General features: G+C 34.0%; 1 protein-coding gene across 2 annotated transcripts in view; it reads right to left on the reverse strand.

The window, feature by feature from the left end:
- PAK2 (p21 (RAC1) activated kinase 2) overlaps window positions 1-14,433 on the reverse strand; it is an 80,554-nt gene that overhangs the window by 15,802 nt on the left and 50,319 nt on the right. For both annotated transcript variants that reach the window (XM_063094588.1, XM_063094578.1), the window contains 9 exons: window positions 12,088-12,188; window positions 11,371-11,518; window positions 9,892-9,923; window positions 8,839-8,946; window positions 7,547-7,679; window positions 3,379-3,442; window positions 2,171-2,219; window positions 1,482-1,594; window positions 92-209 (listed from right to left, as the gene is read on the reverse strand). In XM_063094588.1, the coding sequence (XP_062950658.1) occupies window positions 92-209; window positions 1,482-1,594; window positions 2,171-2,219; window positions 3,379-3,442; window positions 7,547-7,679; window positions 8,839-8,946; window positions 9,892-9,923; window positions 11,371-11,515 (762 nt within the window). In that variant the 5' untranslated portion in view covers window positions 11,516-11,518; window positions 12,088-12,188. The remainder of the gene's footprint in view (window positions 1-91; window positions 210-1,481; window positions 1,595-2,170; window positions 2,220-3,378; window positions 3,443-7,546; window positions 7,680-8,838; window positions 8,947-9,891; window positions 9,924-11,370; window positions 11,519-12,087; window positions 12,189-14,433) is intronic.

Here is a 14,433-nt window from a genome sequence, read left to right on the forward strand (position 1 = left end):
TAAAAATTACCTGTGCAGAAAAACTTTCCTTTTTTTCACCTTCTGCTAAACTACACATTAACACAACCTATCAAAAAGGGAGAAAACCTACCTCTCTGCATACAGCAGCAATCTGTGCTTCATCCATGCAGGTTTCCGTTACAACATCAGTAAGTGACCCACCAGCAAGGTACTCCATTACCACAAACAATTCATCTCCCACCAGGTAACTAAAAATGGAACATACAAAATACACTCACACATTTTAATTTTTTCGAAACACATGACACTCTATGTGGAAATATTCAAGTGTTAAACACCCTAATAATAAAACTAGAGAGCCAATAGATTGAGAGATAGAAAGAAAACTGAAAAGCTGCTATGAAATAGCACAGAAAAATACTGAGGGTCTTTATGATCCTGTATCATTTTAAAGTTGTAGTTTGCCCACAATTGTTGTGAGTGTGTACAAAGATTATTCCAATTATAATAACCCAATAAGGAAAGAATTATTAGTCCTGTTTTATAGATAAAGAGATGGAGTCCTGCAGAGGTTAAGTAACTCACCCAAGGTCACAAAGCTAGTAAGTGACAGAACCAGAATCTGAAGCCCATGATTCCAAAGCCTATCTTAATCACAACGGTATGCTGAATTGAAATACTATTTTAAAAAGTAGGGAAATATACCTGAAAAGTTTATTTCTATGAAAATGGTCCCATAACTAGGGTTAGAGTCTCAAAATATATTATTTTTTCCTCATTCTAAACAAATTTAAACATGAACGTAAGAAAACCAGCTATAATCTTCAGTACAACCACTATTATTTTCATTCACTTTCTTTTTTGGCGGCTGGCTTGTACAGGGATCCAAACCCTTGACCCTGGTGTTACAAGGCAACATTCCAATCAACTGTGCTAACTGGCCAGTCCACCATTTTCATTCATTTTCTACTAGTCTTCTTTCATTTATATAATGTGATTACCTTAAAAAAAAAAAACAAAAAAAACCACAGTTGTAATAATATACGAATAATAATAATAAATAATATCTAGTCTGCTTTTTTTGTTTTTTAACATCAATTCCTAAGCTAAGTGAGGTTGTGACAGACATATACAATTTACCCATGAATAACAGCATATGAAATAAAAATTAATATAAAAGTTTAAAAACTATGTGGCTAGTCACCTGACAGTCAAGACATGAATCAGCCAACAGTTCCTTAATGTTTCTGCTTTGAATCATTTGCAGTAAATATAAGCACTATCAGCTATGCCCATCATTTAATTGCCTTCTTTCACTTGCCAAGTGATATCCTTGTAAAAGGGAACCTTCAGTTTTAGAAACTGTAATGTGCCATTTTTACCTTTCTTCTTCCTCTTTTAAGCTCACTTCTCAGCACTGACATTTTACTCTAATCTAACTAACGTGGCTAGCCCCACCAAACCTTGAGACTTAAAATTTCCTATTTTTATTGCAATATTTAAGAAATATTCTTATTTACCTGTCCAAGAAGTTAACTATGTTGGGATTCTTCAATTCTTTCATCACCAGAATCTCATTAATGATCAATTCCTTTTTTGGTTGTTTCTGTAGATTAATCTGTTTGATAGCAACCTATAATAAAAACAGAATTCAGAGAAAAAAATAAACAGGTTTCCTAATTTTCTTAGAAAATTATAAACATCAATCAATAATTTAATTTAATGTACATATATTGCACAAAGAGAATATAACTTACTCATAGGTAGTACTTTTACTTCCACACTGTCTATGCATGATGCTTTGCAATACATTGAGCCTAAATATTTTTATATTTATCTTGAAATTAATTAACCAACCCAAGGTCAGTCTAGTACCAAGGATTAATCCTCTTCTCATTCCAAGTTGGAAAAACAATTTTTTTTTTTTTGGCGGCTGGCCAGTATGGGGATCCAAACCCTTGACCTTGATGTTATAACACCACACTCTAATGGAAAAATAATTTTTTTTACATCTGCTTATTTATGACACTAAACTCATAAATCCTTCCTTGCTCCCTTTAAGGAGAGAAGCGCCATAAAATTACATAGAGCAATTCTTACAATATATTCAACTTAAAAAGAGATTCCTATTGGTTATCCTCAGCTTTATCTAGTTTCTTCCCATATGAAAAGCTAATGGTAATGTCCAGAAGTATGAAAAAGTAGCTACCTCTTGTCCCAGTGCCACATCAGTAGCAGTGAAAACTGTACCAGAAGCCCTAGGGGGAGAGAAGACACAACCAGATTTAAGGTTTATAAATCACTATCATTTATAATATCCAAACACTTTAAACCTCGAACAATTGAAAAAGGATTAAAGAACATTTAAGAATTAACATTTTTAAAGGTTGGGAAAATGAAAGGAAGGGGGGGAAAAAAAGATGTAATCCTTGTGGCCAAACTTATGTTTGGAATATTTCAGACCTACAAAAATACAGGAGAAAAAAGATATACATATTAAGGGGGGGAATATAAACTACACTCATGGATACACTCCTCTGCTTAAGGTTCCTGTGCACCCTCCCTCCTCCCAAAGTTTATCCTGTATTTAATGTGCATCATTTCCATGCAATTTATCCACACTTTTAATTACAAAGGACATATGTATGTATCTCTATAGAATAGACTTAAGACTAATTTTTAAACCTTATATAGTTTCATTTTATGTATTTTTCTGCAACTTGCTTTTTTATTCAACATTGGATTTGTGATGGTCATCCATATGGACAGGCATTAATCTCATTCATTCATTCATTATTATTATTATTCAATATACAATTTATCCATTTATATGCTCAAAAATATTAAGATGTTTTTCAATTTTTTGTTATTAAAACCAGTGCTGCAATTCAATTTAGCTGTTAAAGAGAAATTCATAAGGAGGTTTCAAAAAAGGCATAAGTTCTCTTTCTAAATTCACAGATCACTTTCTAGAGATCAGTAACATTAAAAATTCAAGATGCTCAATTACTCCCAAGCAACAGAAAAAGAGTTTAGTTAGTGTAGTTTACTGGACAAAATCAGAAGATCAGCAACTTACTCTGTGAAATGATTTAAATGCATGTTTTTATTACCTATAATTCTGCAGTAAATATTTCTGCTGTCTATTAAATTTATGGGCAACTTTCCATCTGACTAATATCTTACCAACTAAGGAAAATAACATTTAAGAAGAAACAACGATGAAAAGTCATTGCTATTTAGTACAGTGTTTTAACAGCATCTAGAAATAACTGCATTATTTATTTACACAAATCCCTAAGGGTATCATTCATAGAATATATACCGTAAGTGCTCAATGTTCGCACACTAAAGAGATATCATGCTATATACCTAGGAAGTACTGGATATCATGGTAATATCATCAGAAACACTTACCCTTGTCCAATTTTTTCATATCTTGTATATTTTTTCTTAGGGTCACCTATGCTCACAATAGTTCCTATTTTAAGCAAAAACAACAAAAAGTTGGAGGTTCAGTCAAGCATTTTAAGTGCAAATTACTTTCGATATCAAAATTCCTTTTAATATACTCCATTGATTTTAGAACCGTGGTTTTCAAACATAACATAAAATAACATATGTTTTAAACGCAAAACACTAAAAAACCTTAAGGATCAGAAGCAAGAAGACACATTATTTCCATTAGGTTAAACTTCCTAACTAATCACTTTCTCAAGAATTCACACTGTGGAATGACCAATTGTACTAGTTTGCCTGAGACTAATGGGGCTCTCCAGATGAGGGATGTTCAGCTTTAAAATCAGGTAATTCCTGGGGAAACAAACAAATTGGTCACTGTACTTTTCTACTCCACTGAAATGTATTAAACTAGTGATAAGTTATGAAACTATTTACTATCAGAAATAATAAGTAAATGATATCCAAATGAATAACTGTAAATAGCTTTTCTAACTCTTTTAATATATCTTCTGTCTTTCAATATATTTAGGAAACCACTTATTACTATAAAGATTACTCTAATATGAACTAATCATATATCTATATTAGGAAAGTTCAAAGTCATGACTAAGAAAGAGGTTTTAAAATTAGGAAGTTGGACATAAAACCATAACTTTTATTATTACTGGTAAGTCAAAACATGAGAAAACCACATAAAATTTTCACTCACTCAAGGTACAGAAGACAGGGACAATACCAAGGAAACTCACATAAATAATTTTATATAGGTGCCCAACCCCAAGTCAGCCATTTAGGCTCAAGCCACGAAGCACAGAAACAGGATCAACAATAAGATGCTATGGGCAAAAAGATATCAAAAAGATAGGGGATGTGATAGCTAAAGGCCACCACTGAACTGTGACAATTACTGTTCTAGCTTATTTATTTTTTTAAAGTAACAGCTCCCCTAAAAGAAGGAACACTATTCAGGTATAACTTGTTTCATTATGCTTCACACTTCACTGTGCTTTGCAGATACTGCATTTTTTTTTTTTTTTTTTTTTTTTTTTTTTACAAATTTTAAGTATGTGGCAACCCTGCTTCTAGCAGGTCTATTGGTGCCATTTTTCCAACAGCACACACTCACTTTGTGTCTCTGCATCACATGTTGGTAATTCTTGCAATATTTCAAACTTTTTCATTATTACTATATCTGTTGTGGTGATCTGTGATCTTTTATGTTACTATTGTAATTGTTTTGGGGCACCACAAATCATGCTCATATAAGACAGCAAACTTAACTGATAAATGTGTGTGTTCTGACTGCTCCACTGATTGACTTTTCCCCTATCTCCATCTTTTCTGGGCCTCCCTATTTCCTGAGGCACAACAAAATTGAAATTAGGCCAGTTAATTACCCTACAATGGCGTCTAAAGTGCTCAAATGAAAGGAAGAGTCACACATCTCTCACTTTAAATCACAAGCTACAAATGATTCAGCTTAGTGAGGAAGGCATGCCGATGTTGGAGATATGCTGAAAGCTAGGCCTCCTGCGCCAAACAAATGCAAAAAAAAAAAAAAAAAAAAGTTCTTTAAAGAAATTAAAAGCGTTACTCCAGTGAACACACAAATAGGAAAGTGAAACAGCTTTCTTGCTAATAGGGAGCAAGTTTTAGTGGTCTGGACAGAAGATCAAACCAGGTGTGTCATTCCCTTAAGCTAAAACCTAATCCAGAGCAACCCCCCCAACCCCCTCACTGCCCAAACAAACAAACAAACAAACAAAAGAAAAACAGGGCAAGGTCCTAACTCTCTTTGATTCTATGAAGGATGAGAGAGGCAAGAAGCTGCAGAAGAAAAGTAGGAAGCTAGCAGAGGTTGATTCATGATGTTTAAAGAAAGAAGCTGGCTCCTAACATAAAAGTGCAAGGTGAAGAAGCCAGTGCTGATATCGAAACTGTAGCAAGTTACCCAGAAGATCTAGCAAAGGTAACTGATGAAGGTGGCTGCACTAAACAGACTTTCAATATGGACAAAACAGCCTTCTATTGGAAGATGATGCCATCTAGGTCTTTCATAGCTAGAGAGAAGTTAATGCCTGGCTTCAAAGCATCAAAGCACAAGCTGACTCTGTTAGGGGCTAATGCAGCTGGTGACTCCAAGTTGAAGCCAGTATTCATTAACCCTTCTGAAAATCCTACAACCCTTAAGAATTATACTAAATCTACTTTGCCTGTGCTCTATAAATGGAACAACAAAGCCTAGATGACAGCACATCTGTTTATAGCACGGTTGACCGAATATTTTAAGCCCACTGTTCAGATCTACTGCTCAGAAAAAAAGATTTCTTCAAAATATTACTGCTCACTGACAAGGCACCCGGTTGCCCAAGAACTCTAATGGAGATGTACAAGACTGATGTTTTCATACCTGCTAACACAACACCAATTCTGTAGCCCATGGATCAAGGAGTAATTTTGACTTTCAAGTCTTATCATTTAAGAAATACATTTTGTAAGGCTAGAGCTGCCCACAAATACTGATTCCTCTGATGGACCTAAGCAAAATAAACTGAAAACCTTCTAGAAAGGATTCACCATCTAGATGCCATTAAAAACATTCGTAGTTCATGGGAGGAGGTCAAAATACCAACATTATCAGCAGTTTGGAAGAAGTTGATTCCAACCCTCATGAATTACTTTGACTCAAAACTTCAATGGAGAAAGTCACTGCAGATATGGTGGAGATAGCAAAAGAACTAGAATTAGAAGTGGAGCCTTAAGATGTGACTGTATATCTACAATCTTCTGACAAATAACGTGATGCTTCTTATGGATAAACAAAGAAAGTGCTTCCTTGAGATAGAATCTACTCATGGTGAAGATGATGTGAATATTGTTGAAATCACAACAAATGATTTAGAATATTACATAAACTTAGTTGATAAAGCAGTGGCAGGGTTTGAGAGGACTGATTCCAAATTTGAAGGAACTTCTACTATGGGTAAAATGCTATCAAACAGCATCACATGCTACAGAGTAATCTTTCATGAAAGGAAAAGTCAATGGATGTGGTAAGCTTCATTGTTGTCCTATTTTAAGAAATTGCCACAGCCACCCAACCTTTAGCAACCACCACCCTGATCAGTTCGCAGCCTTCAACACTGAGGAAAGACCTTCCACCAGCAAAGAGGTCAACTTGCTGAAGGGTCAGATGATCATTAACATGTTTTAGCAATAAAGTATTTTTAAATTTAGGCATGTACATTTTTTTTTGGTAGACATAATGCTATTCCATACCTAACAGGCTACAGTATAGCATAAACACAACTCTTATACGCACTGGAAAACCAAAAAATTTGTGTGACTTGCTTTACTGCAATATTCGCTTTGTTCCATTGATCTGGAACTAAACCCACATATACAGGCCTGTATATGCTCGTAGAATACCAGAGTAAAAGTAGGTTTATACTTGAAAGCAGTAAGATATCAACAGCAAATAAATGTAGAGCATATAAATGTTTAAAACAATCCATCTATAAAGTATTTTTTTCCTTGCTCCCTCTAGGTCAGTGCTCTTTATAACTATAGTTGCTGAAGACTTGTCATCAGAAATTATTGCAACCCTCTCATTGGTACTGTTTACATTATTTCCAGTGCGCAATACAGGCTAATGGTAGTTGCTAGATTAAAAGGAGGTAAAGAAAAATATATTTTTCCCTGGAATAGATTTTATGCCCACACACATCTACAGAGAAAGGTCATTTTGTTTAGTTATTTAGGGACGTTTTTGTAGGTTCATACTGAGAAGCTATAGGTATGCATAAATATATACAGACTTCCTTTAATAAGGTTTCCAACTATGTCTCTCTTGGGGAATAAATACTGCTCTCAAAGGTACCGAATATTGCAGAGACACTGCTCACTAGTCAACAAATAATACCTTTCAAATGTACTAATAAACAAGTAAAAAAGAGTATTATTTTGGCTTCACTAGATTTTAATTGAAGCCATTGTTTCTGTAAGAAAACAATTTATTCTTTATGCCTTAAGTCAAAAAGTATAAAGTATAAATTAAAATCCACTTGGGCCAAATGTTCTGAGCTGTTATAAATTAAGAATAATGTAAAATTTAGGTACATACTTAATTTCTCCATAATCTCTTCATCTGTCATTTTGGTCTTCTTTTTCTGTTTGTCTGAGGACTTGACACCACCATCAACATTAGAATCACCAACTGGTGCAGGAATAGGGTCAATTACAGATCGTGTATAAATCTGTGGAGACACAGTCCATTACTAAGATTTGAAGAAAAGTTATTTTCAGATTCTTACTGGCACAATATTCAGATTTTCTTTTTTTTTTTTATTTGTAGCTGGCCGGTAAGGGGATCCAAACCCTTGACCTTGATGTTACAAGTACCACACTCTCATCAAGTGAGCTAACTGGCCAGCTGTATTCAGTTAATTTTTAAACAAAACTAAGCTGTCTCTTTCATTGTTCTAAAGAATGAGAATAATACTTTCAGTCTATAAAAGACATGGAACTAAAAAAAAAAAGTGGAACATTTTTCTTTGTCATAGCATGTGTATATTTTAAGAATTTGTCTAGCAAAAGAGCAGGTCCATGAATAAAATTGAAGTAGCCAGGTCTAAAATTATGGTTAACAATGTAGAAAAAGCAGCACAGTTTAAAATCATGTTTTTACTACAAGAGATAAATAAAATGCAAAAGAATAGGAACCTCGATTTTGGAACAATTATTACTACTTCCCACAAAAATTTTTTACACAAAAATATGTTTGTGTAAAAACCATTTGATTTCAAACAACCAGTTCTAAGGGATTAAAAATATAGAGCCCTCTATCATTAGATCAGGATCCAATGGCAGTACCCAGAGTTTTGCCTGCTCACTGTGCTACCACCACATCACATTCCACTGTGCAGCACCTTCTCCATAATCTACTCGTATTAGCACAGGAAGAAGGATGGCACTTGGAGCAGTTCCTCTTTCTGGCTCCATCTAAGGTCATTACTGTTAAAATTCTCCTTTACCCGGTTAAAAATTACATTTTCAACTGCCTCTTGAATGACATCAAGGCTTTGAGGGAAATATAAAATGGAAGATAAAATACATATTCCAGGTAAGAGGAAAGATCTGTTTTTTATATAATAGTTATCTATATTAAGATAAACAGAGAAAGCCAGAGAAATAGATTAAATTTCTGGAAAAGAAGATGTAATACAGAAAGAAAAAAAACAGTGAGTTAAATATTTTAACTTTTAAAGAAACCATGAGATTTTAATTTACCCATACTAAAAACTTTAAAATTGAGGACTTTTTCAAGTTAATTACTGGAAGTCAAATACAGATTGCTGTTTTTAAAAACATACATGCATAGATACACACAGCCCAGTTCACTAATCAAACACTCACTGATTTTGTATGATCTGGCCGTGGGGCAATGACAGGAGGAGCAGTTTCTTCATCATCGTCATCTTCCTCTGTTACTACTGCTGATGTTTCTGATCCCTTGGTATTCAGCTGCATTTATCATATGAGCAAATTAAGGAAGATAAATCATATAGAATAGGTTAAAATGTGACTCACTTGTTCTGAACAAGATTTTTCTTTAATAGCTCATTTCAAAATAATTAAATCTCACTAGTTCTACAATAATTTAAATGTAAAGGTGATTCTTAGGAGTTATGGAAAAGTAAGTTCATGAAATATATGTATATGATGAATAACAAATATTCTTAAGAAAGAACTATATATACCCTCTAAGTAAGCACACGTGTATAATGTCCTAAAAACCAAAAGCAAAGATCCTCTGGGTTTTGTATATATCATAGTCATTTTGAGACATTTAAAACAGTCACATTCACCAGAAAAAGTGGTGGCTAATGAAGCAAAAGGGGAAGGAATTAACCTTTATATGGAGTAATAAATATTCCACTTATGTGCTAGGTATGCATTTTACATGTTATTTTACTTAGACCTCATACAACTCCAGGAGACTCTTTCCTCCCAATTCAGGAACTGAAAATAAAACAGTGACTGTTTCCAGGAGATAACATGTTTACATGATAACAAAGTTTCAGACCACTCTGAAGACTGACAAGTTTCAATTGTTTAGTATGTTATAGTCTAAATCCAGTAGAATGGTACCAGAAAAGAGATTTTTGGGGGAGGTTGGGAGAATATGCTAGCAAGTTCTTTGTATTCACGTTTGCATATAAACATTACCAAAAGTAGCTAAACTGCTCTGAAGGTCCTTATAAATTTTGGTTACTTTAAGTATCATATCAAGGAAATTCTATTAATATGGCTTCTTCAACTAATCAAGTTACTAGCTAAAAACATATATTAAATAGTTATTTATCTCTGATGGCTATAATTTATCCTAGAAGGCAAAATAAAAACTGAGACTTGTTTTGGGTAATATAAACAGAGCAAGTGCTACAAGAAATAACATTATTAACTTACTGCTGGTGTTCCAGAAGGGAAGCCATCTTTCTCTGAATATAAAGCAGAAAATAATGTTAGGTTAAAAATTAAAGAAAACTTTTATACAATAAAAGGGGAAAAAATTAAAGCACAGCAAGTGAAATGCTGTTAAACTGATTTCATCTCAAGTTGAATGAACTCTTAAAAATGACAATACTAGAATTCAAACAAGAATTTATGTAAGACCACGCTAATGAATCATAAAACTTAATGGAACTCTGTAAGTTTACCCCAAATCACTGAATTATATACTTAATGAACTTTTATCACATGTAAATAAATCATCCTTCAATAAAGTCACTAAAATTTATTTGATATTATACCTGTCAATCTGTATTCATTAAAACAAATTTTCTCCCCAAAATTGCCTACTGAGGAACTTAAAGCAGCCATTCAAACAATAGCAACTGTGCAATGTAAAATTCTTGGCAAGACTTTAATATGTATATAGGATGAAAAGAATCTACCATTTTTTGGTCAAACATTAAATACTAGTTTACATAGATTTACTAGTCGACACAAAAGTACTAGGGACAAGTCTGACCTTTTCCTAAGGATGTACTAGAATAAAAAGATCAAGATCACTTGCAGAAATGTCTTTATTTCTTTGAGCATATAGCCCTTATGTGTGTGAGGATGCAAACAATTAAGAACGATTAATTAAAAACACATGTATGGTTTTAGCTCAATCATACTGCTTTTAAAAAACTACATGTATGACTTCAGGGACAGAAAAATATATTAAATGACATCCTGCATCTGTAATTAGCAAAAACCACAATGAGGGAAATAGGACAAATGGTCTTATTTCTTTAACAAATAAATTGCAAGGAAAAGACAGGGTAAGAACCAGTGTGAAGGAGGGGAAGCCTAAATATCAAAAGAGATTCAAGAGATCTATCAACCATAATGTATGAACTTTATTCTGATCCTGATGTGAACAAATAAATTACTTTAAAAAATCCACTCTACTCCAATTCTTACCCAATGATATTCCAATTCTGATGTACAAATCCTTTTCATTCTAATACTTATTTCATATATTTATGTTTTTGATGAGTTTCAATTTTTGAGTAAAGTTAAACATTTTTTCTTCAAAGTCTGCTCATTTACAGTAAAACAACCTTCCTCCCATCCCACTAACAATAAATATATTTCTAGTACGAACATGTTTATAAATCAGCATATTTTCCTTCTATTGCTAGAAGTCATTCAAAAGCAGTGAGGAATAAAAAAAAAAAAAAAAAAAAAAGCCAAAACATCCATCAACTCCATTTCTGGCAAAATTATGCTTACAAGCTGCCCCAATCAGTTTACAAAAGGCAGAATCTATGCAGGGGAAAAAGTAGACAAGAACCATAGTTTATGTTTTTATTTTTCCAGAAGTAATCTTTTTATCTAGAAGTGCTTCACAACTCTCCATCTGATTCAGCCTTTTACCACTGTCTCATGTCTTACCAGGAGGAGTAAAGCTCAGATACTTCTGCTTCACTGTGTTGGAGTCGTAGAACTTTAAGACATCCAGCACAGCCTGAGGATTCTTCTTTTGCTCTAGTTTGGTGATATTGGAGGTCTGTAATAATCGAGCCCACTGTTCTGGCATGCCCTAACAAAAAGATAATTCAGAAATTAGTTGTGGTTTGAACTGCTCTCATAAAATCAATTTCCAGAGATAAATGACAAAATACATAAATCAATCTGCATAATTGTAGTTTTGACTAAATTCTAAAAAGTCTAGTTTTCTAAATATCTGTTTTTCTAAATCTACTTCACATAATTATAATTAATAGACTCAGTTCCCTAGGAAAAAGATATATGCAACCACTAACACTTTTATAAAAAGTAAAAAGCAGTAAGAATTCATAGTTAACAGATGGATAGAAAAGCTAACTTCTAAACTTAATACTGGGGGCCGGCCCGTGGCTCACTCGGGAGAGTGTGGTGCTGATAACACCAAGGCCCCGGGTTCGGATCCCATATAGGGATGGCCGGTTAGCTCACTGGCTGAGTGTGGTGCTGACAACACCAAGTCAAGGGTTAAGATCCCCTTACCGGTCATCTTTTAAAAAAATAAATAAATAAAAATAAATAAATAAATAAATAAACTTAATACTGAAGGAAAAGGTTTGAGTGCTGCTATAATGTTATAAATGAGCCCCAACTAGGTAAACTTACAGTGAATTCTCCAGTGACAGCATCAAAGCCAACATGGATGGTGTGCTCAAAATCAGATGGAGGAGAAATTTCTGGCCGTTCCTTTTCTTTCTTTTTACTTCCTAGAGGGCATTAAAAAAAAAAAAAAAAAATCAGCCAACTTAAACAAGGTTAATAAAAGCACTTATAATCATGTTTATGTTTTCCTTAAAACAGATTAGGAACAGAGTTATTCTAGAAAAGAGCTTTCTCCTAAAAACACTGGCTGATAGGAAACTGGTAAGTGAAGCAAAATAACTTATCCTGACGTAAAGCAGGGGTGGGGATGACCAGTGTCCTTATAAAGAACAACATGAATCACCAGCACCAGGCCTGAATAAAAGGGTACAAGGCAGATGAGACATCCCCTTAGAGCTCTGGTTCTCTCATAAATAAAAGGCTACACTTCAGATGCTGAGCAATTTGGAAAAGAAAATATATCAAACTAAGTTTTTATCCAGCTATATGCATCCAGGAAGTAAAATTTACTATCACTATGTAGATAATATATACTGTGAAGACAAGTCATTTACAAATGCCACCTCTCTTTTCGGCCACCTCTCCCTTTTTGTGCAGGCTGAGTACTTCCTTTTTATTGGAATTACTAACTGCCACATTTAAAAACTACCCAGGTTTTTCATGGTCCCACTGTAAATTATTTTACAACATTTCTGCCACACACGATCAATCCTATTCTCTGTAAATTCAAACACAACAGTTCCTTTTTGCCCCCTGGCCACCTCTCTCTCAGATCCTCCTGCTCTAATGTGTAGTAGCTTATGCCTAGGCTTCCTTCCTAGCTACTGTCCTAAGATACTCCTTTACTTTTACCCTGTGCTACAATTTATTTTCTGGATCCTATGTTTTCTTCCTCTTGGTTTACCATTTTGTTTTAATTGATTGTTCTTGACTAACAACATATATATTTAGGTTGAAAATGTGTTTTCTCCCCAGTGTTAGAATTTCCAGTGCTGCTATTTAGAAGGTCAATGCCATTTTGATTTTCATTTTGAACCACCGTTGAAAATCAATTGCCCATACTTGTATATGTGCGGTCTATTTCTGTATACCCTGCTCTGTTCCAATGATTTGTCTATCTTTACACCAACATCTGGCTGCCCTGATGATTCCTGTTTTATAATAAGCACTGGAACTTATTTTCTTTTTTTAAAGCTGTTTGGCTATTCCAGGTGCTCTGCCTTTCAAATTAATTTTAGAATGAGTTTGTTAATTCTGACAAAAAAGCTTGTTGGGATTTTGATTGGGATTGTATTGAGTCTATAGATCAATTTAGGGAGAATTATTGATTTTTTTTTTTTTTTAAAAACAACCCTGGGTCTTTTGATCCATGAAAACAGCGAATCTCTCCATTTATTTAGGTCTTCTCTAATTTCTCTCAGCACTGTTTTGTAGCTTAGTCCATTTATAATACCACAGACTGGGTAATTTATAAACAACAGAAGTTAATTTGGCTTGTGGTTCTGGAGGCTGGGAAGTCCAAGACAGAGGGGCCGCAACTGGTGAGGGCCTTCTTGCTGGGTCACAACATGGCAAAAGGCATCATGTGGTGAGAAAGCACACGTAAGTGAAACTAAAAGAGGACAGAACTTGCTTTTGTAACTAGTCCACTCTTGCTATAATGACATTAATCCATTCATGAGAACAGAGCCCTCACAGCCTAATCACTGCTTAAATATCTCATCTCTCAACACTGTTGCACTGGGGATTAAGTTTCCAACACCTGAACTTTAGGGGACACATTCAAACCACAGCAGTAATTATCAGTGTAGACAGTACAGATTTGTCACTGCTTTTGTAAGACTTCTGCCTCAGTATTTCATAATTTTTTATGCTACTACAAGTGGCACAAGTTTAAAATTTTGATTTCATATAGAAACGCAGTTGCTTACTGAATGCTGATCTTACATCCCAAAACCTTATTATACTTACTTCCAGTAGTAATTTTGCAGATATCACAGGATTTTCTATAAAAATATAATCATGGTATTGGTAAATAAAGACAGGTTTAGTTCCTCCTTTCCAATCAGGATTGCTTTTATTTCTTTTTCTTGCCTTACTGGACTGGCTACTTACTGCATAGTACATTGTTAAATAAAGGTGATAAGAGAAATCATTATATTTTTCTTGATCCAAGGAGGAAAAAAAAAATTTTTTTTTTTTTAACCATTAAGTTTAATGCCAATGGTAAGTTTTCCAAACACAAACATGTCCATTACCAGGTTAAGGACATTTGCTTCTATTCCAAGTTTGCTTCAGAATATCAGAAATGGATATTAGATTTTGTCAAATGCTTTTTCTAAATTTATT

This window comes from Cynocephalus volans, chromosome 1, assembly GCF_027409185.1.
Source record: "Cynocephalus volans isolate mCynVol1 chromosome 1, mCynVol1.pri, whole genome shotgun sequence".
NCBI lineage: Eukaryota > Metazoa > Chordata > Mammalia > Dermoptera > Cynocephalidae > Cynocephalus > Cynocephalus volans.